This window comes from Engystomops pustulosus, chromosome 2 (assembly GCF_040894005.1).
Source record: "Engystomops pustulosus chromosome 2, aEngPut4.maternal, whole genome shotgun sequence".
Lineage (NCBI taxonomy): Eukaryota > Metazoa > Chordata > Amphibia > Anura > Leptodactylidae > Engystomops > Engystomops pustulosus.
In genome coordinates, this window is record NC_092412.1 from 56,037,995 (window position 1) to 56,063,598 (window position 25,604).

Genomic DNA, 25,604 nt, shown 5'->3' on the forward strand with positions numbered 1-25,604 from the left:
TGATCACAGGTAAAGCATGCATACTGGAGAGCCATTCATTGGGGCACTTTTGGGGTCTTGAATTAAATAGTTGTCTATTGGCCATTTTCCCATCCCAACTTCCTTACATCAGACATAAAATAAAGTTATGGACACGTAGTTTAGCAAGTACTCAGTAAAATATTGCTGTAGTTCTCCATTCTTAGTCATGACATTGGTACCATGAGTAAGCTATCTGCCTTGCCCCCTGGGACCTGTGTCACTATCCTCTATTTTGTGCTCTGGTGCAAAGACTGATGCGTGTAAGCTTTGTGCGCAGCAGAAAATGCCAGAAGGATAATGTATAATGATTTGCTATGTTTTCATTTAATCAGATTTGACATAAAGGTCAGGAAAACATTGCCCAGTGGAGCAAAACTCAAAAGGGTGCAGACTGCCGCTCATTGTTTTATAACCCTGCCGCCCTTGAGTGTCTATTCTCTGGCTGAATCAGTACATGACAATCCCAGTGTGGTGCCTACATAGCTGGGGGACTAACCTTAAAAACAAATGTTAATATACCTCCTTTTCAACCATGAGCATATGTTGCATGTCAGGCAAATGTATGCAGGAGGTTCTCATTTATAGATATGTAAGGTTCACACCACATTTATGTATCCTATGAAATAAAACCGGACATCCTGCTGTTGGTTAATGGCAAATCTGCCCAACAAAGTAAAATAGTTCCTCTCTAAGTGGAAAAAATCATAGATTAATCTACCCTTAAAGGTGAGAAGAGTCCAATGATATTAATGGGGTCCTGCATATCAAATTTTACTTACATTCCATTGTATTTACTTCCTTGTTTCTGATTGACAGGTCTCACTGCTAGGACATGTTGCTGTATGGAACAAGTACTTTTTTTTTAATAAGGGACTTATTCAACTAAAGACATTTACAGCTCTATTTACTTATCATTAGGGGTAGATAAAGCTGTGTCAAATGTTTTACATGTTACCTTGCTACTCTTCCCATTCTTGAAACCAACAAGTATTTTCTTATTTTTTTTTGAATACAGAGATGGCCTTCCATATATAGATAGGTCCTCTTTATGATAAAATTAATGGGAGTTGAGTCACAACAATCTGACTTTAGTGGAATGTTTTATCAGCATGTCATAAGAGTCTTTCAACAGAAAACACATTTTATAGATATGACTGATGTTCCCTGATTCGTCACTGTTACGCTCCTTTCCACTTGATATACACTGTAGACTATGTGTCATTATAACAATGTAGTGCTTTGCTTCCCTGCACAAGATAAAATGTTACTCTGGGTTGAGTTTAAGCTGCAACAATTCAACATTCTGAAATGATGAATGTACCTCCGCTTACCGTCCTCACTTCTTGGGCCTCTTCTTCCTGATACACGTTGAGTACAGTAGCGATTGTTCTGTATTTTTCCTCTCTGCCCCTGAAGTATTAAGTTATTAAACAATATTTCAGATCGGTCGCTTATCTCTGAACTCGTAAATTGTTATTTGATTTACCTTTCTGATATGTCATCTCTCACAAAGACATGTACTCTCTTCAAGTATACTTGTATATTGGATTATTTCTGTGTAAATACTGTTTTCCTGGGAGGTTTTATGGGGAAACCTAAGCAGTTTGAAAAAAATAGATGTGTCCACTTTTACTTTTGCTTGAATTTGGTTAAAAACTTCTGATTTTATTGAAACCAATTTAAAAGGTCAGGAAAGACACGTCTTTTATTTTGATGGATAGATGTTAGAAAAAAGTTGAAAAGTTTGCTACTCCTTTCTAATACATATTAGTAAAAAAATATAGATGACTCGTAATGCATAAATAGGGAATTACTTGTTATACTATTTTACACTCTTAGGACGCCATTTTTCATATGCTGTTGCGCCTTTGTTGGTCTATGATGAAGTCCCCTCCCCTTAGGTGCCACCGGAAACAACAGGCGGCTCTGTCTCCCTATGCATCCAGCTGGCGGCGTCTCTGGCGTGCAATTCTACCTGCAAACTTTTAGGCCTTCATGTTTGCAGGCTATAGCAGGTGCAGGAATTATTAAAAAGGGGGCCAATGAAACCCAGATAATACAAAAATCAGGCTTATTGTGTAGCCTGGCCGAATCGTATGGGTAATAAGAACGATCCCTTGTAGCCAGGTTAGCACAATACTAATTGGGGTGACTGTGTGGTGCTGTCAACAGGTCGTGTCTCACTGTCAACTAGATACTAGCTCCTAGAAACACAGATAATACCCCGCCACACTTGTAGATTCATTTGTCACTGAGCGGCATTCACACCGTCATTCAGTCACACCGCCTAACCTCCCTGCCTGACGCTTTTCTACATGGACAAGTTATATTTTTGCCCATGCGTCATCAGAGGCTCTAATCATTTCTAGCCTAAAATTTACTCTTAGAGCCTCTGATGACGCATGGTCAAAAATATAACTTGTCCATGTAGAAACGCGTCAGGCAAGGAGGTTAGGCGGTGTGACTGAATGACGGTGTGAATGCCGCTCAGTGACAAATGAATCTACAAGTGTGGCGGGGTATTATCTGTGTTTCTAGGAGCTAGTATCTGGTTGACAGTGAGACACGACCTGTTGACAGCACCACACAGTCACCACAATTAGTATTGTGCTAACCTGGCTACAAGGGATCGTTCTTATTACCCATACGATTCGGCCAGGCTACACAATATGCCTGATTTTTGTATTATCTGGGTTTCATTGGACCCCTTTTTAATAATTGAATGAATAAATTGAATTTTTAAACGTTCTTTTTTCAGGCAGTATGTTATAATTTCAGAACGTAACCTCTTTATTGATAATAACCTTTTGGTTATAGCAGGTGCAGGGCATTATCTCTCCACGCTGGACCATTGTGCAGCTGGCCGCGCCCCCCTTTACACCCCTCCATGTTCATTTGGTGTGAAAATGCATGAAGGGGGAAATCATAATTATTTGTAGTTTGCCAGTAATTGCGATTATTCCAGTGCTTGTACGCCAGAAAGGACATGCTGGCGAACAAGTCCTTATAAATGTCCCCTTAAAGTGTATTTTGGACCCTGGAATGTTTGTCCACAATTTTCACAGTTAAAGTCTTCTCCTGCCTACAGTATAATGAACCACATAATCAGTTCAGCTTGTTTGTGTACATAACCCAATATTTCAAACCTAGTAATATTACCTGCAAAAGTTAATGATTCTTCTTTTTTGCCCAAAAAATTATGTTCACCATCGGCATCCACAAGATGTGACAGTCCCAACTAAATGCCTCTGGAAATAATACTTCTTGCAGTCTATGTAGACGGTGTTGTTGGTCCCTATTCAACCTACTGTATGATTGAAGGAGCCATCAGGTAAAAGGGCAGCTAAAAGTTTATGGGATGCAGGTCATCTTACTTTCAAGGGTTGTCTTCTTCTTATCAATTAAATTGCCTTGTCTTAACTCTGCTCCATATAACTCTACTTGTTTTAAGATACCATAGATATAGGGTTCTGGTCATATTGACCCTGAACCGACTAAATCTCAAAGTGAAAGTATTTTCATTAATTTCGCCTCTTGGGCTGGAATAATTACCCTGTCATTCTCAGTACAGACCTATTATATTTAATATGCTGTTTTTCCATTGCTAGGGCGAATGAAAAGCTAAACCAAGCAGAGGGGGTCGGATCAAATCTTCTACTATGTCTGCATAGCAAATAAACCTCAATTTAATTCTCCTCTTTTCACCTCAAAAAAATCATCAATTTCAATTGTGCTAATCCCCTTCAAAATCGATGATCCCATCTGAGCTCCATGCTCTCGCACCTCTGAGAATGTTGCTGGTTTAATGATTTTGTTTTTTTTTCCAATCAGTCCTGGCTTAGTTTTCTTCTCCCTAGTAAGAAGCCGTCTTCATTCACTAATGTATCAAAGATCCATGATGTGCAGACTCTGTAGTAATACCAAAAATTAACACATTATAAAATTATACATCACCTGTTAGACCAGGGGTAGGGAACCTATGGCTCGGGAGCCAGATGTGGCTCTTTTGTTGGCTGCATCTGGCTCTCAGACATATCTGTAATAAATAGTGATGTCTGCTGTGTCTTTTAGACACACAGGCAGTGATGTTACCACTGTATACCTCCTTTTTAAAACCCAGGCGCCACCGCCGCCATTGTCTAGGCCTGGATCAAAGTGAAGAGCATGGGAGCAATGAGCATCTGACTTCAGGGAGCGCTGGAAAGTGAATATTAATTTTTTTTTTTGCTGTGGCTACCTATCTACTTGGGGGCATGTGCTGTGGCTACCTATCTACTTCGGGGCATATGCTGTGGCTACCTATATACTGGGAGTATGTGCTGGGGCTACCTATATACTGGGGGTATGTGCTGGGGCTACCTATCTACTGGGAGGCATTTGCTGGGGCTACGTGCCAGGATTTGGAGTAGTGAACCCCTTGGACCACCTGGAATGTAAGGGGCACTTGGTCTTCACCATAGCCCACCTCAAAGCAGGATGGTCTTGCTGCAGCGTGGTACTGCCTGGTCACGATGACTTGTCCACGGTGGCAGCCAAGGTCGAGGTACAGGATCACTAGGCAGTCTCGTGGTCAGGAACAGGCAGATGGTAAAGGCAGGCGGCAATGATGCAAGGTCGTGGGAAGGAGCAAGAGGTCAGGGCTGGCAGCAAAGGAGCAGAATCAGGAACAACGGGAGATCAACACTTGGGAAGGAAACACTGTGGGCAGCACCAATCAGCGGCGTTCTGGCCCTTTAAATCTGCGTGTGGCGGCGCGCACTGGCCAGCCAGATGGGAGCAGGAATATGGAGAGGTGAGTGAGATCGCAAAGGGGCGCCGCCACGGAGAGGGGCACAGGTGTGCCTGCAATCCGAGACGTAGATCGCAGGGGCACCCGTGACACTGGGACTACCTATCTACTGGGGGGTATGTGCATATGGTACGGCTCTTACGGAATAACATTTTAAAATATGTGGCGTTCTTGGCTCTCCCAAACAAAAAGGTTCCTGACCCCTGTGTTAGACCCACTGCCCTTTTACATCCTGCTGACCTATCTATCAACTGGACTTGAAGTTAAAGGAGTTTTTCAAAGTTTTTGTTTAGGAGTTGATGGCCTAACTGGAAACTTTACATACCGTTGCTTATAATAGTCACTTTGGTCCCGATTCGCGTTTTCCCGACGTGTTGCCCGAATATTTCCGATTTGCGCCGATTGTACCTGAATTGCCCCGGGATTTTGGCACACGCGATTGGATTGTGGCGCATCGGCGCTGACATGCACGCAACGGAAATCGGGGGCGTGGCCGAACGAAAACCTGACGTATTCGGAAAAACCGCCGCATTTAAAAACCGAAAATGTGTCGCTTGGGAAGCGCTTACCTTCACCTGGTCCATCTCGGTGTATTCCGGCGCATTCAGATGATTTTCAGCGCAGCAGCGCCACCTGGTGGACGGCGGAGGAACTACCTTCATAAATCCCGTCCGGACCCAAATCCTGTTCAGAGAAGGCGCCACTGGATTGCGAATGGGCCGAGTAAGTAAATCTGCCCCAATGTGTTATGTTTCGAGCAATTTTTTTGTAAAGGATTTTTTTTAGTCCTTTATACAATGTACTGTAAACATGAATATATTTTTTTTATTATCTGTAACTACAAAGCATCCCTCTCCCTGATCAGTTTATACGCTTCATGATGTTTTCCAGTAGACGGTCCAGCTCTATAAAGATCTCAGAAGAGACCTGGTCAAATGCTGAGCACTATTCCAAGTGATTTGGAGGAGATTTACTAAGAGCGACTGTGCAAACACAGAATTGCTGAAATGAACTCAGCACAGGGAAGGTATCATGACTTGTATGCCAGTTTTCTGACATACATAACTTGAAAAAGTTGCATAGGAATTGCCAAAGCCACCATCACACCATGTGGGCTGGGCAGTCACACACCTGGTATTGAAAAAATCCAGGTACCCGATCTACCAAGAGGCCAGAGTCTCACAATATATCAGGCGTAATGTGCACCAGTAGGTTGAACATCATGACTGGTGCCTGATGCATCCAGTTGTAATAACCCCCCCCCACTCCCCACATGTCAGTTCAGCTGCAGGTTTGGGACTGTAAATCTGGGACAGGTTAAGGACAGTAAATCTCTCTCACACACGGAATGAGTTTGTCAGTATAAATTTGCACATGGTTCAACCGGCATCAAGGCAAACAATTCTGGAACACACCTTGCCCCACCTTTAACAAGTGTCTTAGACAATTTTCAGGAATTACTGGACTTACCTTATGTCAAACATGTGCCCATGTGCCAACATTTTTCTGTATCGCATTTACATGAACAAGGCCAAAAATTTGATTGTATAAAGTAAAACAAAATAGTTCGTAATTGAGACGCATGAGGTCTTTTGATGAATCCATCTCAGTATAAGCCTGTCTAGTCCAACTTTGCTCTGTCTGACTATTAAATCTTTCCTTTTGTGTCTTACAGTTAAAAGAGGCTGTCCCAAGAAAAAACATTACATAAAATGTAGGTAATTAGCGCCTTATTACTGGATTAATGGACCTTATTGCTGGAACTGTATCAGTCATGCATGCCCAATACAGCTTCTATGGAACTCTACCACATAGTCAAGCAGTTGTTAAATCTCCAAACCTACTGCTTCTCGTGTGGCACCATGAGTCTCCAGATAATTCTTGGTCCATCTCAAAACAAACAAAATGACAGCCAGTGATTGATTTATTGGTCATTCCCTGGTAGGGGAGGGAAAAAAGGAAGTAGAGACCAACAGGAATCGGAAGGCTCACTACTCTGAGCTCCTTCTAAGTGATTTCTTCTGGCAGATACTAGGGGGTACATCCCTACAGAATATATATGGAATTAAATAATTAGATAAATATGTAAATTAAGCAACATTTCTGTTGAACAGATGAAATACAAATATTAATGTAATTAAATTAATGGATTTTTCTTCTAAAATAGTTTGGCTTCCTATTTCAGTGTCTGGACATGAATATTCATTTCAGTTTTTTATACTTTCAGACTAATGCATGAACAATCTTCCCCATCATGGTAAAGATATTTTATAGTGGCTGGATCAAGTTTCACGTGTGTAGATTTTTCTCCCTTGTAGACAATACAGGTGGTCCCCTACTTAAAGAGAACCCGTCATGCAACATAACCCCCCTAAACTAAATATATTTTCATAAACTGCCATTAGAGAGAATTGCCTCTATCCCTTCATTGTCCCTCTACATGCCTGTAAACCTAAGCAATGAGGTCCTAAAGCTGTATGCAAATGACCTGTGAAATGTCCAATGAAGCATTAGCATATTCAAGCTGTCCACTCTATTCATGAGTGGGAGACACAGCCACACCCCCAGTGCATGACTGACAGCCTGTATAATGATGTGAGGCTGTATAATTATGTGCTTCCTGGTGCTGGTGGCCACGCCCCCTGCAGCCTGTGTGTGGATGTGTGTGTGTTTAGGAGAGATACAGCAGCTCCAGGCAGCCATGTTACAGCAGAACATGTCAGATTCATGTGTAGCTGATGTCTGTGTCTCTCACCTGTATATTAGGAGGATGCAGCATGTCAGCAGATGCAGCACAGATACCAGCAATACTTTACTATACATTACACACAGACATGAGCAGGGGGAGGAGAGGGGAGGGGGAACAGGGGTGACATCACTGCCTCTGACCATGTGACCAGGCTCATTTACATAATAAAGAATAGATGATTTTACAATGATTAATGTATGAAATAACTAGATAAAGGCTGTGATGGGATCCTTGTGAGCTGCTCCAACAGGTAGAGGTGACAGGACTAGTGACACAGACCTCATGACAGGTGTCCTTTAAGGACACCTAACTTACAGGCAGTTAAAGACAGACCTCTCTGCCCACTGTGACCTCTGGTGAAACTCTCTGGATGCTTTACTTTAGTCCCAGACTGCAATGATCAGCTGTAACGTGTCTGTAATGAAGCTTTATTGATAATACTTGGTCCCATTACAGCAAAGAATTTTTCCCTGCTTTTCCAGGGATTAGTCTTAGGAAATTCAGGCATCTCCAAGTCCAAAAAAGGGCCAATTTAGCTTTAGACGTAGGGACCAGTGATGAGTAGGTAGGCCCATGGGTGGGATGCCCCTATTTTAACTATTCTAATCTCAATAAGCATCTAAAGACGGACTAAATGAGTTCAGACTAACAACAAACAGGGAACAGGATAAGGAGAAAGCTGGGAGTGCATTGATGACACAGGGACTAGCAGCCTTGCACAAAGGCACCCATGACTCAATGCTCTTTGCTGGCAGGGAGTCTGGTAAACTTGTATATAATTTGAAAACTAAACTAAACTAAATGGGACTAAGAATGTTTATTATAAAAGAAAATTGATAATTAGAATTTAATAGACTATGGAACCTTTCATTAGGTCAAAATGTGAATTCCTGATGACAGTTTACCTTTAAAAATAAAGCATACTCACCTTTCTCTACTCCTCCTTTTATAGTGCTGGTCATTCCTTCTGATGTGTTAACATTGAGCATCTGAAGTGAGCAGTGACCTCAAAGGTCATTGCCTAGGCCTATAATTGGCTGCAGAGATGACCTGCCCAAAGTAGAAGTCACTACTGATGTCAATGAAGGGATGTAGACAAAGGAAAAGGTATGGCCTCTGCTGTAGTGGGAGAGCTTTTTTGGTCCTCTATTTTGGTATGTGTTTTGAGAATATTAACAATATAAAAGACTATCTAGACATCTAGATACAGTGGAAGGTGTGCAAATTTTGTAAAACTGGAATAAAACGTTTGTGAACAAGACCTAAGAATGGCAGAATTAGATACAGTATGCAGTGTTTTGTTCCAGCCCATGTTATCACCACACATGATTGTTGTCTCTGTGGCTCTTAGTGATTTTTCACATACATTGAAAGTGAAAGGAAATCAATCGGAATTGATTAAACTACAGAGGTTCTGACGGAGAAATCTACTTTCTCGATTAGAGTTTCATGGATGTGCGTTGAGCTTATATAAATGAATAGGCGCTGCTTGTGCTGATATTCACATACGTAACCATTATACAAGGTTTCTTTCTACTACTTGTGTATAGCTCCTATAACAACATCTGTGTCCATATGGTTATAGACTGCATAATTTTATTCTAAAGTGATTTGTCACCTTTCTTCTAGATAACCTGCAGCCAGTTGGACAATAGGGCAAACAGAGATACTAACACAAGGTGGAAGCATCAGACTGCACACAGAGTTTGTTTGTAGTCTGTTACCATGGATACATATACACAGCCCCACTGCCCATCCGGCGCAGCCGGTTACATCAAGAGGCTTAGACCTTTTCATGTATCCAGCGGGCAGACTGCGACTTTTCACATTTCAAAAGTCCCTGACTGCAGCGAGGAACACCCCACGCTGGCCGCGCCCACCTACACGCCCCTCCACACCCCCTGCTGGGAGGTGCCGGAAAGATACGCTAGCATATGTGATTATTATAGGGCTTCTATGGTACTTTTGTGGCGTAGAAGTCCTTATAAATACTGCCAATATCTCAGAGAAAATAATAATTGCAATTTTAATTTGAGTCTTTATCATTTGCATTATTTCATTTGTTAAAGCAATTTACTTTTTTGGTAATGTGTAGCCTTTAGAAAAATAATAACAGTAACAAATATTGCTACGCTGAGAAAATTGTACCCTGAAGTGTCAAGGAATTATTTTTATTTTAGTAATATTTCAAAAAAGAACATTGAGCACTTGAAAAAGGAAAAAAAAACTGTTAAATGGACACAAACATCTAGAAAAATGGTGCAGCAGACTATCTGTCATCACAGAGGCACACGGGTGTAAAACAAAACGCTTAGCCCCAAGGTCCAGGGAAATGGAAAATGAAAAAAGGAGATTTTTTTTACTTAAGCCTAGCAGCTGGCCAAAGGCAGTTTAAAAGTAGCAAATCCTTCTCAGTGGCAGACAATCACTTTCACCAACCTCTAAATTAACGGTTAATCCCTTCTCTCGGGGCCATAATTGGTGCAGAAATGAAAGTTAAATAGGTTTAACATCTTAGGGTCTGGAGAAAGTTGTAATGGAAAACAGTGTAGAGAGCATCCCTCATGATATCGAGTAGGTAGAAACTATGAGAATGCATTGGATGTTTTTTGATATTGATATTAATTTATTTTATTTGACTCATATTATTCTATCATCATAGAGCCAATGGGGGTCATTTATCATACAATGGCGCTTTGTGCGCCAGCTTAGGCTGCATTCACACGAACGTGTGATTTCTCCAGTCCTGTATTTCCATTCTGTATGAATCCGTATACATACGTGCCGATTTTAAACCGTATGTGCATGTATGTTACTGCATCCGTACAAAACAAGGTAGGCAGGTTAATGATGGATGGCTGACTATTGGCTGACAGAATGCACGTATATACAGCAGCATACTGTGCACAACTACAATCAACGGCCACTTTATTAGGTACACCATGCTAGTAACGGGTTGGACCCCCTTTTGCATTCAGAACTGCCTCAATTCTTCGTGGCATAGATTCAACAAGGTGCTGGAAGCATTCCTCAGAGATTTTGGTCCATATTGACATGACGGCATCACACAGTTGCCGCAGATTTGTCGGCTGCACATCCATGATGTGAATCTCCCGTTCCACCACATCCCAAAGATGCTCTATTGGATTGAGATCTTGTGACTGTGGAGGCCATTTGAGTACAGTGAAGTCATTGTCATGTTCAAGAAACCAGTCTGAGATGATTCCAGCTTTATGACATGGCGCATTATCCTGCTGAAAGTAGCCATCAGATGTTGGGTACATTGTGGTCATAAAGGGATGGACATGGTCAGCAACAATACTCAGGTAGGCTGTGGCGGTGCAACGATCCTCAATTGGTACCAAGGGGCCCAATGAGTGCCAAGAAAATATTCCCCACACCATGACACCACCACCACCAGCCTGAACTGTTGATACAAGGCAGGATGGATTCATGCTTTCATGTTGTTGATGCCAAATTCTGACCCTACCATCCGAATGTCGCAGCAGAAATCGAGACTCATCAGACCAGGCAACGTTTTTCCAATCTTCTACTGTCCAATTTCGATAAGCTTGTGCAAATTGTAGCCTCAGTTTCCTGTCCTTAGCTGAAAGGAGTGGCACCCGTTGTGGTCTTCTGCTGCTGTAGCCCATCTGCCTCAAAGTTCGACTTTCTGTGCGTTCAGAGATGCTCTTCTGCCTACCTTGGTTGTAACGGGTGGCGATTTGAGTCACTGTTGCCTTTCTATCAGCTCGAACCAGTCTGCCCATTCTCCACTGACCTCTGGCATCAACAAGGCATTTCCGCCCACAGAACTGCCGCTCACTGGATGTTTTTCCTTTTTCGGACCATTCTCTGTAAACCCTAGAGATGGTTGTGCGTGAAAATCCCAGTAGATCAGCAGTTTCTGAAATACTCAGACCAGCCCTTCTGGCACCAACAACCATGCCATGTTCAAAGGCACTCAAATCACCTTTCTTCCCCATACTGATGCTCGGTTTGAACTTCAGGAGATTGTCTTGACCATGTCTACATGTCTAAATGCACTGAGTTGCCGCGATGTGATTGGCTGAATAGAAATTAAGTGTTAACGAGCAGTTGGAGAGGTGTACCTAATAAAGTGGCCGGTGAGTGTATATGCAGCCCGTATTTATCCCATATTTTATACGTTCCCATTGACTTTTATGGGCCGGATGGAACGGAGATAAGGTGGAAAATATGGCATACTCTATATTTTTATACGGCTCGCTTACGGTATGGTACGGAATGGTGGGCAATATGGCCATGTACATGGATGGCACTGACTCATCCTCCCCCTGCTTCCTCGGCACTTGTGCAATGACCACTTCCTGGTCCTTGGTGTATCATGCTTGATATTGATTGTAGATTTATTTGGTCCTCATTCTCTCTGGTTCTTTCAATTAGATTCTCCCTTTTTTGTGTAAATCAGTCCCTACTTATCAGCTTCTTAATGTACTTCTCAGGCTCCTCTTATGCTCCCTCTCTTATAAATTCTCAGTCTCACTCTGAGGTGTCAGAGTCCATTGAGGCTCTATGGAGAGGAGGGATTATTGAGAGTCACAGCAGCTACGTTTTTCCCTCCTAGTAGATCAGACAGAACTAAACATCCGACCTATAGTGCATATAGAGGGAAACTGCGAAATAATATACAATACAAGTCACATAAAGCCTACAAACAGTGTGTTATACTACATTATACCATTCGATCCTTTCTTGAAAAGTTAGGTATGCGTTTGTTTAGCGCAGTGACACAGGAGGCTTATTTGTAGTCTTATGGAAAACAAGAAGAAATTCTATACTTATCTATATTCTATATTTTGTGCCATGAGACCATTGTTTGCTCTTTTTACAACTTTTTAATCACATTGAACATAAGTAAAACATCAGTAACACATTGCTCAATGAGTTGTTTTGGAAGAAATGGATAATGTGCAGCATATTTCAGTAGCAGCCATCTGTATGGGAGCCTTCCTCCTCTTTTCCATACAGTATAAAGGAGGTATTGTGGTATAAGCTGCCCAATCTTCTTGCCAAATGGCACTTATTGGCATAGCTCAGGCACATTTTATATTGCATGTGCTTTAGTTTGGGCAATTCTATTACCATATACATCACACACAGGGGAAGTTTGTAAAGTTTTGCAAACTGTATATAGCAATGACCTTATCCAGCTAATTCATTGTTTGCTATGTACAAATCATATAGGTTATTTCTCTATTTTAGGGCTGAAGCCAATTACTATATAGAATATGAATTAGCTCTGCCTGATGGTAACGCAATCTACCATCTTTCATATGTTCACTTCAGCTGCCAAAATATATTATTTCCACAGGAAAAAGAAGGCACTGCCAAGTTAGATCATGAGAAAATCATGTAACTGATAGGACAGTGTGGGTCAAGTGGCTTATGAAAATGCGGCGAATAAAAAAGATTTTATTTCATTTTTTTTCCGCAGCTCTTCATTTGGCAGACATTTCTCGCCAGCCTCCAGCTTATCCCTTTGCTGATAAGTAAACTTCATTAACAGTCATGTTGTGAATTCTGCATTAAGTGACTTGAGATTGTCTCCCACTCCCTGGCTGGATAATCTCTGCTTGCTCGAAGATGCTTGCTGCAGGCACAAGAAAATAAGTTTCTATGTCAGTCGATGCTTTCTTATATGGCACTTAAAGATGCGGTTTCATTTTGTCATTCCAGTTGTACTTTAAATAGTTAAACATTGTTAGATTACTTTAGAGGGGTTGTCCAGAAAAGTAATACTTTTCTACAGTGTGTAGACGGTTCTCAGCAGTGGTTGGGACAGCACTGCCAGCCTTTGTCTGTATACAAGGCAATAGGGGATGGCACTCCGATGGTGTGGTGCACGTGGACCAGTGATTGAACGCTGAAATAATCCAAAGGAAGAGGGTCCCGGCACACAACAGGATCGTTGAAACTGAAGTTTATTAGCACAAAGCCATATAGTACATCAATATAACAGGACGCGTTTTGGCTTAAACATAAGCCTTTGTCAACTGAATAGCGATACTACTGAAAATATAAACTTATAAAGACAGAGGAAGGCAAAAAATCGTGTCTCCTATTGACGTCACAACACCAGTCGAGGTGTGATGCCATCACGGAGTTTGATGACTGGAAAATATTGATTATTTCTGACTTCTTTTCTAAAATCAGAGAGAAGATAAAAAGCCTCTGTATACAAACAGAGACGTATTGCACAGCAACTGAATGGGAGCGCCAGGGAGAGGTGAGTATAATAGGTTTATTATATTTATAGCCCCCTCCCCCCCTTTAAGTGTTCTTGCCCTTATCTAGCCAAATCATTATCCTCATAAGCCATAGCTACATGTTATCACACCACGGTTGAGGCAGGCGGCTGTCATGCATAATATAGGCATCTATGCCCTGTATTATGCGATATTACGGCAGCGGCCACTCTGATTTCAATTGAGAGGGGAGGGGTGAAGAGTGCTCAACCCTCCTCTCTTCTGCTCCCGACTGTATGCTCACCTGGGCTATGGCTCTGACAAGCATATGTTTGTGTGCATGAGGCGTAAGACCATTCACTTCTTTATGACTTTTTCAGAGTTTGGCATTAGTGGACTTATAGAGACATCTATAGAGAACAGCTGCTAATCCAGTTGGAATTGTTGGGATAATGTACTGTATGAGGTTATCATTGCACACAGGACATACAATAAATGATCAACCCTAAGAGAAAGACCCTAGAGGTAAGTGATTAGCCTCAAAATAAGATCTAAATAGGGATGATCCAGTAGGCCCTTAGGGACCAATTATGGTTTTGCAGATGGAGTCCAGTTGAGGATTCCCTGGTGCTCTAGTATTGTTTCTGAAGCATAAACTTATTTACGGATGGGATCTTCATAATTTTATGGACATATTCAGATTTGTGTCATTATATGATCATGAAAACATTTAGGCACATGTTTGGCTTGGCTTTTTCTTTACTTTTTGTGACTTTTATTGGTGCTTGTGCTCATTTAGGATTTTTTTGGCTCATTTGCGACTCGCTTCCAAGTTCTATTGTTCCATTATCTAGTTTTCTGCAGTGTTCCCTCAGTATTCACCTGAAACCACAGGTGAAATTTGAGACTTTTATTCAAAAATTTGCAAACAAATCACGAATTTTGGTGCAAAAGGCATAGAAATTAGCTTAGAGCTGATTGCGATTTTTATAGACTAGATGGCACATGTATCAATGAGAAAAAACCACATACATCTGACTGGCAGAAAAACCAACAAACCCCAACAGGCTGACAAAGCCAGAATTATGGTACATCTACTCCATCTTTTCCAAAAATTGTACCACATAGCTTTGTCCTATCTCCCTGTGGTGGTCTCTCAGTGGTCATGTTGTGAATTTAGGATTTTGAAGCAAGTTGTATTATTGTATTAAATCGGCTTCAAGAGAAATTGAAATTATTAACTGGATACCAACCAAGGTAATAGTAGGAGATATTAATGTAGCAATTTAAGGGCAAAAAATGATTGTTTTTAATTGATTGATTTTGATTTTGATCTGCTATTTCGTTGAGGAGAGAAATGAAGTATAGTTCTATATGTGTCATCTTCTTCATCTTCAGATAAATTAAATTCTGCTCCCTATAGAAATGATGAAATGGGATGTACCTGTTACTGGTAGTTGCATGACTATGACTATCATGGTCAGTTGATATTGAACTTGTCACACCACTGAACTTTTTGTGTAGTTTCTGCCCAATGGCCTCTAGGAACATTAGATTTATGTCTACACCAACAATCTTTATTTTTGGGGTGCTTCCCTACTATACATGATGAGCGGAACAAGACTTGTTCATGTTGCATTTCAACTTTTCCAGTGGTCAGTATGTTGTGAGACAAATCGACTGTCACAAATTCTTATTATGTATAAAATCTTTTGATGAATTTTCCATCAATACAAAATTGGTTGAAGTCCAACACACCAGCAATCAGCTGCCTGCAGAGAGTGCAGCGCACTATAGAGGCTTTGAGGGGGGGTGCGGTTGCAACTGGGCCCAAGTGGCTTTGGGGGCCCATGAGGTCTCACTTTCCCATATGAGAAGATTAGTACTATAAACCATACATTATAGTCAGGGCCCTGGCACAAACTTTGCAATGGGGCCCATCAGCTTCAAGTTACGCCACTGTGTACATGGTATTACAGCTCAGTACTATTCATGGGAATGAGCTGCGTAAAGTCCACATGACTGATGAACATGATGTAACAGGTCTGTGAAGCAGAAATCACGCCCCCATTGTAATCAAAAGTCAATTCATATCACTAGCAGTGACATCTTATAAATATCTATGACAAAAGTTTATATTAGTTTAAAGGAAATCTTCCACTGGTAAATAACTGTATTCAGCTGTAAAACTACTTGGTTTTTCCCAGCAGTGTGAATACAGCTATAGGTTTATAAGGAGCTTTGTTCCTGTACTTTGGCTAAAAATTAACCTGAATTTTTATGTAAGTTAAGTACAAGTGCTCTGAGGGCATCACCAGAGCCCTTCCAGGCAGAGGGGTTCCATTACACACACCCCCGGAGCACCTCTCTGTCAGCTCTTTGCTTCCTTGCTCTCTTCCCTGCCCTCTGTCTGGCAAAATGTCATGACAGCACAGGTAGATTCCGTGAGTTTGGGGGGGGGGGGCGGGACCGAGAAAGCAGGGAACTGGAAGCTTTCAAGCAGCAGCATTAAAGGTGAATACTGCATTTAATAAATACTCTGCTTAGGTTAGCCTTCATATGTTGTGTGAGTTTCTTTGATATTATCCTTTGTGGATGTCTCTTGTTAGAGTTATCTTTATATAACAAATAATTGTGAATCATTTTCCTTTTTCTGGTCACTGAAACAATGAAAAACTTTCCCAGAAGTTATTTCTAGAGTGTATATTTCCCCCCGCCTATTCTCCTCCCACCCCATCCAAACAACAGCCTAACTCCTGTAGCTTCTTATACCCCTTATATCCCTGATGTGCAACATGGCTAGATAGCAGGATCCCTTGAGAGATGTTTCCCAGTAGTTTGCGGTCGGAAGACAATAAATTATCAAAACAGTTTGAGTCTTGTCTAGAGGGAGAGGAGAATAGCCAAATCACTGACGAAAAGTGCATCCAAGTTCGAAGGAAGCATCTGCAGATCCCTGTCTTCAGGTATGAAAATACTTTAGATACAAAGTGTGATACTGTAGATATCTATGTCTTCATTGTTAGGAAGAAAACCTAACTTTGAGCTTAGTTTACTTTTCCTTCCCACACAATCATATACTAGGACCATACTATCTCTCTCTATTTTACTCTTTAGTCTTCGTATGCATAAAACAGACCACTATCATTCATTTACAGTATTTCGTCCCGGGACCGTACAAGTAATGAACGGGTTACAAAGTCTCGGGTCTTTCCACCGATCAACATTATCGACTCTATTTTTAGTTTGTTTTCCTTTGTGTATTCTTCATACAGTATCCAGCCTGGAGGAGAGTGTACATTCTTTAGTAGTCTTGTTCCCTTCTTTGGCCGGTGTATAAATATGAACATTTTATGTATAAGCGCTCTCCTCCCCGAAATGCAACGTGTTTTAAGTAATGCCGCAGGAAGTGTTCGGAGTCTCTTCGTGCCTAGTAAATACACTCAACATGCTTGGCAGTGACACTTGTTTATCTCTCTCGATGCTGCTTGTACATGGAATGTACGTAATAACTCCCAGGGCTCTGGGATTTTTCTTTGGTAGGAAAATCTTCATCACTGTAGGGTTTTAAATGCAAACATGTGTAATAGTGTCCAGCTTCTATGTCGATTCTACTAAGACACTCAGTATTATAGTTTCTATTTTAGTAAAAGATGCAAGTGGGGCAATAGCATAGGGCAGAGGAGGTGCTAGTTGTTGGCTACAAATTTTCCAGATGGTTACAGTAGAGGGAAAGATAGGTAAGTAATAGCACAAATGTGGAATTCTCTAAAAATCTATTTAGCTAAAGTTACACAACAACTTGACTTGACATGAGATGAAATATCACAAAACTACATAGCAACTTCTCATTTAGTATTATTATGGCTTATTAGAACTCATCAAATATGAGGGACAGGATTTCTCATGCTTTTCATTGTGGCCCAATAAAAAACTAAAATGAGTACCAATTGAAACTTCACATAGCATTTTAATATTTATTGTTATAAATTGTATGATAAAAGAGGAGATGAGTCAATCATCCAGGATTTTCTTTACAGAACCTTCACTGAATGTCTAAAAAGATTTGGTCCCGGTCCTAATCTATTGGGTCTGAACCGATATTACTCCCATTGTCCCAGAAATTGGTATATAATCCCCTCCAATGTCCACTGCTGCACATAACCCACTCACATGGCTTGTATCCTCTCCTGTATATAACCCCCTCACATGGCTTGTGTCCACTCCTGTATATAACCCCCTCACATGGCTTGTATCCTCTCCTGTATATAACCCCCTCACATGGCTTGTGTACTCTCCTGTATATAACCCCTCACGTGGCTTGTGTCCATTCCTGTATATAATCCCCTCACATGGCTTGTGTCCTCTCCTGTATATAACCCCTCACATGGCTTGTATCCTCTCCTGTATATAACCCCCTGACATGGCTTGTATTCACTCCTGTATATAACCCCCCTCACATGGCTTATGTTCTCTCCTGTATATAACCCCCTCACATGGCTTGTATCCTCTCCTGTATATAACCCCTCACATGGCTTGTGTCCACTCCTGTATATAACCCTCTCACATGGCTTGTGTCCTCTCCTGTATATAACCCCCTCACATGGCTTGTGTCCACTCCTGTAAATAACCCCCTCTCACATGGCGTGTATCCTTTCCTGTATATAACCCCTCACATGGCTTGTATCCACTCCTGCATAAAACCCCCTCACATGGCTTGTGTCCTCTCCTGCATATAACCCCCTCACATGGCTTGTGTCCACTTCTGTATATAACCCCTCACGTGGCTTGTGTCCTCTCCTGTATATAACCCCCTCAGATGGCTTGTGTCCTCTCCTGTATATAACCCCTCACATGGCTTGTATCCTCTCCTGTATATAATCCCTCACATGGCTTGTGTCCTCTCCTGCGTATAACCCCCTCACATGGCTTGTGTCCTCTCCTGTATATAAACCCCTCACATGGCTTGTGTCCTCTCCCGTATATAACCCCCTAACATGGCTCTTGTCCTCTCCTGTATATAACCCTATCACATGGCTTGTGTCCTCTCCTGTATAAAACCCCCTCACATGGCTTGTATCCACTCCTGTATATAACCCCTCACATGGCTTGTATCCACTCCTGTATATAACCCCTCACATGGCTTGTGCCCACTCCTGTATATAACCCCCTCACAAGGCTTGTGTCCACTCCTGTATATAACCCCCTCACAAGGCTTGTGTCCTCTCCTGTATATAAACCCCTCACATGGCTTGTGTCCTCTCCTGTATATAACCCTCTCACATGGCTTGTGTCCTCACCTGTATATAACCCCTCACATGGCTTGTATCCTCTCCTGTATATAACCCCTCACATGGCTTGTGTCCACTCCTGTATATAACCCCCTCACATGGCTTGTATCCACTCCTGTATATAAACCCTCACATGGCTTGTGTCCACTTCTGCATATAACCCCTCACATGGCTTGTGTCCTCTCCTGTATACAACCCCCTTACATGGCTTGTGTCCACTCCTGTATATAACCCCTCACATGGCTTGTATCCACTCCTGTATATAACCCCCTCAAATGGCTTGTGTCCTCTCCTGTATATAACCCCCTCACATGGCTTGTGTCCACTCCTGTATATAACCCCCTCTCACATGGCTTGTATCCACTCCTGTATATAACCCCCTCACATGGCTTGTATCCTCTCCTGTATATAACCCCCTCACATGGCTTGTATCCTCTCCTGTATATAACCCCCTCACATGGCTTGTATCCTCTCCCTTATATAACCCCCTCACATGGCTTGTGTACTCTCCTGTATATAACCCCTCACGTGGCTTGTGTCCACTCCTGTATATAATCCCCTCACATGACTTGTGTCCTCTCCTGTATATAACCCCTCACATGCCTTGTATCCTCTCCTGTATATAACCCCCTGACATGGCTTGTATTCACTCCTGTATATAACCCCCTCACATGGCGTGTATCCTTTCCTGTATATAACCCCCTCACATGGCTTGTATCCTCTCCCGTATATAACCCCTCACATGGCTTGTGTCCACTCCTGTATATAACCCTCTCACATGGCTTGTGTCCTCTCCTGTATATAACCCCCTCACAACTTGTGTCCTCTCCTGTATATAACCCCCTCACATGGCTTGTGTCCTCTCCTGTATATAACCCCCTCACATGGCTTGTGTCCACTCCTCTATATAACCCCCTCTCACATGGCGTGTATCCTTTCCTGTATATAACCCCTCACATGGCTTGTATCCACTCCTGCATATAACCCCCTCACATGCCTTCTGTCCTCTCCTGCATATAACCCCTCACATGGCTTGTGTCCACTCCTGTATATAACCCCTCACGTGGCTTGTGTCCTCTCCTGTATATAACCCCCTCACATGGCTTGTGTCCTCTCCTGTATATAATCCCTCACATGGCTTGTGTCCTCTCCTGCGTATAACCCCCTCGCATGGCTTGTGTCCTCTCCTGTATATAACCCCCTCACATGGCTTGTGTCCTCTCCTGTATATAACCCCCTCACATGGCTTGTGTCCTCTCCTGTATATAACCCTCTCACATGGCTTGTGTCCTCTCCTGTATATAACCCCCTCACATGGCTTGTATCCACTCCTTTATATAACCTCTCACATGGCTTGTATCCACTCCTGTATATAACCCCTCACATGGCTTGTGACCACTCCTGTATATAACCCCCTCAAATGGCTTGTGTCTTCTCCTGTATATAACCCCCTCACATGGCTTGTGTCCTCTCCTGTATATAACCCCCTCACATGGCTTGTGTCCTCTCCTGTATATAACCCCCTCACATGGCTTGTATCTACTCCTGTATATAAACCCTCACATGGCTTGTGTCCACTTCTGCATATAACCCCTCACATGGCTTGTGTCCTCTCCTGTATACAACCCCCTTACATGGCTTGTGTCCACTTCTGTATATAACCCCTTACATGGCTTGTATCCACTCCTGTATATAACCCCCTGACATGGCTTGTATTCACTCCTGTATATAACCCCCTCACATGGCTTAAGTTCTCTCCTGTATATAACCCCCTCACATGGCGTGTATCCTTTCCTGTATATAACCCCCTCACATGGCTTGTATCCTCTCCCGTATATAACCCCTCACGTGGCTTGTGTCCTCTCCTGTATATAACCCCCTCACATGGCTTGTGTCCTCTCCTGTATATAACCCCCTCACATGGCTTGCGTCCTCTCCTGTATATAACCCCTCACATGGCTTGTGTCCTCTCCTGCATATAACCCCCTCACATGGCTTGTGTCCTCTCCTGTATATAACCCCCTCACATGGCTTGTGTCCTCTCCTGTATATAACCCCCTCACATGGCTTGTGTCCTCTCCTGTATATAACCCTCTCACATGGCTTGTGTCCTCTCCTGTATATAACCCCTTCACATGGCTTGTATCCACTCCTGTATATAACCTCTCACATGGCTTGTATCCACTCCTGTATATAACCCCTCACATGGCTTGTGCCCACTCCTGTATATAACCCCCTCACATGGCTTGTGTACTCTCCTGTATATAACCCCTCACGTGGCTTGTGTCCACTCCTGTATATAATCCCCTCACATGACTTGTGTCCTCTCCTGTATATAACCCCTCAAATGCCTTGTATCCTCTCCTGTATATAACCCCCTGACATGGCTTGTATTCACTCCTGTATATAACCCCCTCACATGGCGTGTATCCTTTCCTGTATATAACCCCCTCACATGGCTTGTATCCTCTCCCGTATATAACCCCTCACATGGCTTGTGTCCACTCCTGTATATAACCCTCTCACATGGCTTGTGTCCTCTCCTGTATATAACCCCCTCACAACTTGTGTCCTCTCCTGTATATAACCCCCTCACATGGCTTGTGTCCTCTCCTGTATATAACCCCCTCACATGGCTTGTGTCCACTCCTCTATATAACCCCCTCTCACATGGCGTGTATCCTTTCCTGTATATAACCCCTCACATGGCTTGTATCCACTCCTGCATATAAGCCCCTCACATGCCTTCTGTCCTCTCCTGCATATAACCCCCTCACATGGCTTGTGTCCACTCCTGTATATAACCCCTCACGTGGCTCGTGTCCTCTCCTGTATATAACCCCCTCACATGGCTTGTGTCCTCTCCTGTATATAACCCCTCCCACGGCTTGTGTCCTCTCCTGCGTATAACCCCCTCACATGGCTTGTGTCCTCTCCTGTATATAACCCCCTCAAATGGCTTGTGTCCTCTCCTGTATATAACCCCCTCACATGGCTTGTGTCCTCTCCTGTATATAACCCTCTCACATGGCTTTTGTCCTCTCCTGTATATAACCCCCTCACATGGCTTGTATCCACTCCTTTATATAACCTCTCACATGGCTTGTATCCACTCCTGTATATAACCCCTCACATGGCTTGTGACCACTCCTGTATATAACCCCCTCACATGGCTTGTGTCTTCTCCTGTATATAACCCCTCACATGGCTTGTGTCCTCTCCTGTATATAACCCCCTCACATGGCTTGTGTCCTCTCCTGTATATAACCCCCTCACATGGCTTGTATCTACTCCTGTATATAAACCCTCACATGGCTTGTGTCCACTTCTGCATATAACCCCTCACATGGCTTGTGTCCACTCCTGTATATAACCCCCTGACATGGCTTGTATTCACTCCTGTATATAACCCCCTCACATGGCTTATGTTCTCTCCTGTATATAACCCCCTCACATGGCGTGTATCCTTTCCTGTATATAACCCCCTCACATGGCTTGTATCCTCTCCCGTATATAACCCCTCACATGGCTTGTGTCCACTCCTGTATATAACCCTCTCACATGGCTTGTGTCCTCTCCTGTATATAACCCCCTCACAACTTGTGTCCTCTCCTGTATATAACCCCCTCACATGGCTTGTGTCCTCTCCTGTATATAACCCCCTCACATGGCTTGTGTCCACTCCTGTATATAACCCCCTCTCACATGGCGTGTATCCTTTCCTGTATATAACCCCTCACATGGCTTGTATCCACTCCTGCATATAACCCCCTCACATGCCTTCTGTCCTCTCCTGCATATAACCCCCTCACATGGCTTGTGTCCACTCCTGTATATAACCCCTCACGTGGCTTGTGTCCTCTCCTGTATATAACCCCCTCACATGGCTTGTGTCCTCTCCTGTATATAACCCCCTCACATGGCTTGTGTACTCTCCTGTATATAACCCCTCACATGGCTTGTGTCCTCTTCTGCATATAACCCCCTCACATGGCTTGTGTCCTCTCCTGTATATAACCCCCTCACATGGCTTGTATCCACTCCTTTATATAACCTCTCACATGGCTTGTATCCACTCCTGTATATAACCCCTCACATGGCTTGTGACCACTCCTGTATATAACCCCCTCACATGGCTTGTGTCTTCTCCTGTATATAACCCCTCACATGGCTTGTGTCCTCTCCTGTATATAACCCCCTCACATGGCTTGTGTCCTCTCCTGTATATAACCCCCTCACATGGCTTGTATCTACTCCTGTATATAAACCCTCACATGGCTTGTGTCCACTTCTGCATATAACCCCTCACATGGCTTGTGTCCTCTCCTGTATACAACCCCCTTACATGGCTTGTGTCCACTTCTGTATATAACCCCTTACATGGCTTGTATCCACTCCTGTATATAACCCCCTGACATGGCTTGTATTCACTCCTGTATATAACCCCCTCACATGGCTTATGTTCTCTCCTGTATATAACCCCCTCACATGGCGTGTATCCTTTCCTGTATATAACCCCCTCACATGGCTTGTATCCTCTCCCGTATATAACCCCTCACATGGCTTGTGTCCACTCCTGTATATAACCCTCTCACATGGCTTGTGTCCTCTCCTGTATATAACCCCCTCACAACTTGTGTCCTCTCCTGTATATAACCCCCTCACATGGCTTGTGTCCTCTCCTGTATATAACCCCCTCACATGGCTTGTGTCCACTCCTGTATATAACCCCCTCTCACATGGCGTGTATCCTTTCCTGTATATAACCCCTCACATGGCTTGTATCCACTCCTGCATATAACCCCCTCACATGCCTTCTGTCCTCTCCTGCATATAACCCCCTCACATGGCTTGTGTCCACTCCTGTATATAACCCCTCACGTGGCTTGTGTCCTCTCCTGTATATAACCCCCTCACATGGCTTGTGTCCTCTCCTGTATATAACCCCCTCACATGGCTTGTGTACTCTCCTGTATATAACCCCTCACATGGCTTGTGTCCTCTCCTGCATATAACCCCCTCACATGGCTTGTGTCCTCTCCTGTATATAACCCCCTCACATGGCTTGTGTCCTCTCCTGTATATAACCCCCTCACATGGCTTGTGTCCTCTCCTGTATATAACCCTCTCACATGGCTTGTGTCCTCTCCTGTATATAATCCCTTCACATGGCTTGTATCCACTCCTGTATATAACCTCTCACATGGCTTGTATCCACTCCTGTATATAACCCCTCACATGGCTTGTGCCCACTCCTGTATATAACCCCCTCACATGGCTTGTGTCCTCTCCTGTATATAACCCCCTCACATGGCTTGTGTCCTCTCCTGTATATAACCCCCTCACATGGCTTGTGTCCACTCCTGTATATAACCCCCTCTCACATGGCTTGTATCCACTCCTGCATATAACCCCCTCACATGGCTTGTATCCACTCCTGTATATAAACCCTCACATGGCTTGTGTCCACTTCTGCATATAAGCCCTCACATGGCTTGTGTCCTCTCCTGTATACAACCCCCTTACATGGCTTGTGTCCTCTCCTGTATATAACCCCTCACATGACTTGTATCCACTCCTGTATATAACCCCCTCACATGGCTTGTGTCCACTCCTGTATATAACCCCCTCACATGGCTTGTGTCCTCTCCTGTATATAACCCCCTCACATGGCTTGTGTCCTCTCCTGTATATAACCCCCTCTCACATGACTTGCATCCTCTCCTGTATATAACCCCCTCACATGGCTTGTATCCTCTCCTGTATATAACCCTCTCACATGGCTTGTGTCCTCTCCTGTATATAACCCGCTCACATTTCTCGTGTCCACTCCTGCATATAACCCCCTCACATGGCTTGTATCCTCTCCTGTATATAACCACCTCACATGGCTTGTGTCCTCTCCTGTATATAACCCCCTTGCATGGCTTGTGTCCTCTCCTGTATATAACCCCCTCACATGGCTTGTGTCCGCTCCTATATACAACCCCCTTACATGGCTTGTGTCCTCTCCTGTATATAACCCCTCACATGGCTTGTATCCACTCCTGCATATAACCTTTCACATGGCTTGTGTCCTCTCCTGTATATAACCCCCTCACATGGCTTGTATCCTCTCCTGTATATAACCCCCTCACATGGCTTGTGTCCTCTCCTGCATATAACCCTTCACATGTCTACTCCTACATGTCCCCCAGTTTGTTTGTCAGCAATGTATTAGTGAGTTTATCTTGTCATAAACACCAGTGGAGAATGACTCTAAATATGACACAGTTTTTCCCCTCAAATTCTTGTGAAATGTGAGGTAAATAATTGAACACGTAAAGCTTCACTATGTCAGTGGGGGAGACTTATCTAGACTGGTATCTTACAGTATGACAGCCTTGATCTCCTCATCACCAAAGGTTTATGTGTACTGCACCTGGAATAGATTTCAGTTATAATTGAAGGCAATTTCTGTAAATTATAGATAATTTGCCAGGTCACAGGAGGACATGGCAACTTCTGGGAAGTCTTGCCTATTCCAC

The 25,604-nt window shown here is 43.1% G+C and overlaps 1 protein-coding gene across 8 annotated transcripts in view; it reads left to right on the plus strand.

Moving 5' to 3' along the window:
- Positions 1–25,604, plus strand: part of PDE1B (phosphodiesterase 1B) — a 254,028-nt gene that overhangs the window by 113,967 nt on the left and 114,457 nt on the right. Inside the window, exon 1 of one of the 8 annotated variants that reach the window (XM_072134696.1) lies at positions 16,572–16,752. The exons of the other annotated variants lie outside the window; for them this stretch is intronic. Coding sequence (XP_071990797.1) covers positions 16,610–16,752 — 143 coding nt within the window. The 5' untranslated portion in view covers positions 16,572–16,609. Of the gene's footprint in view, positions 1–16,571; positions 16,753–25,604 lie in introns of those variants that run through there. 8 annotated transcript variants of the gene reach the window in all.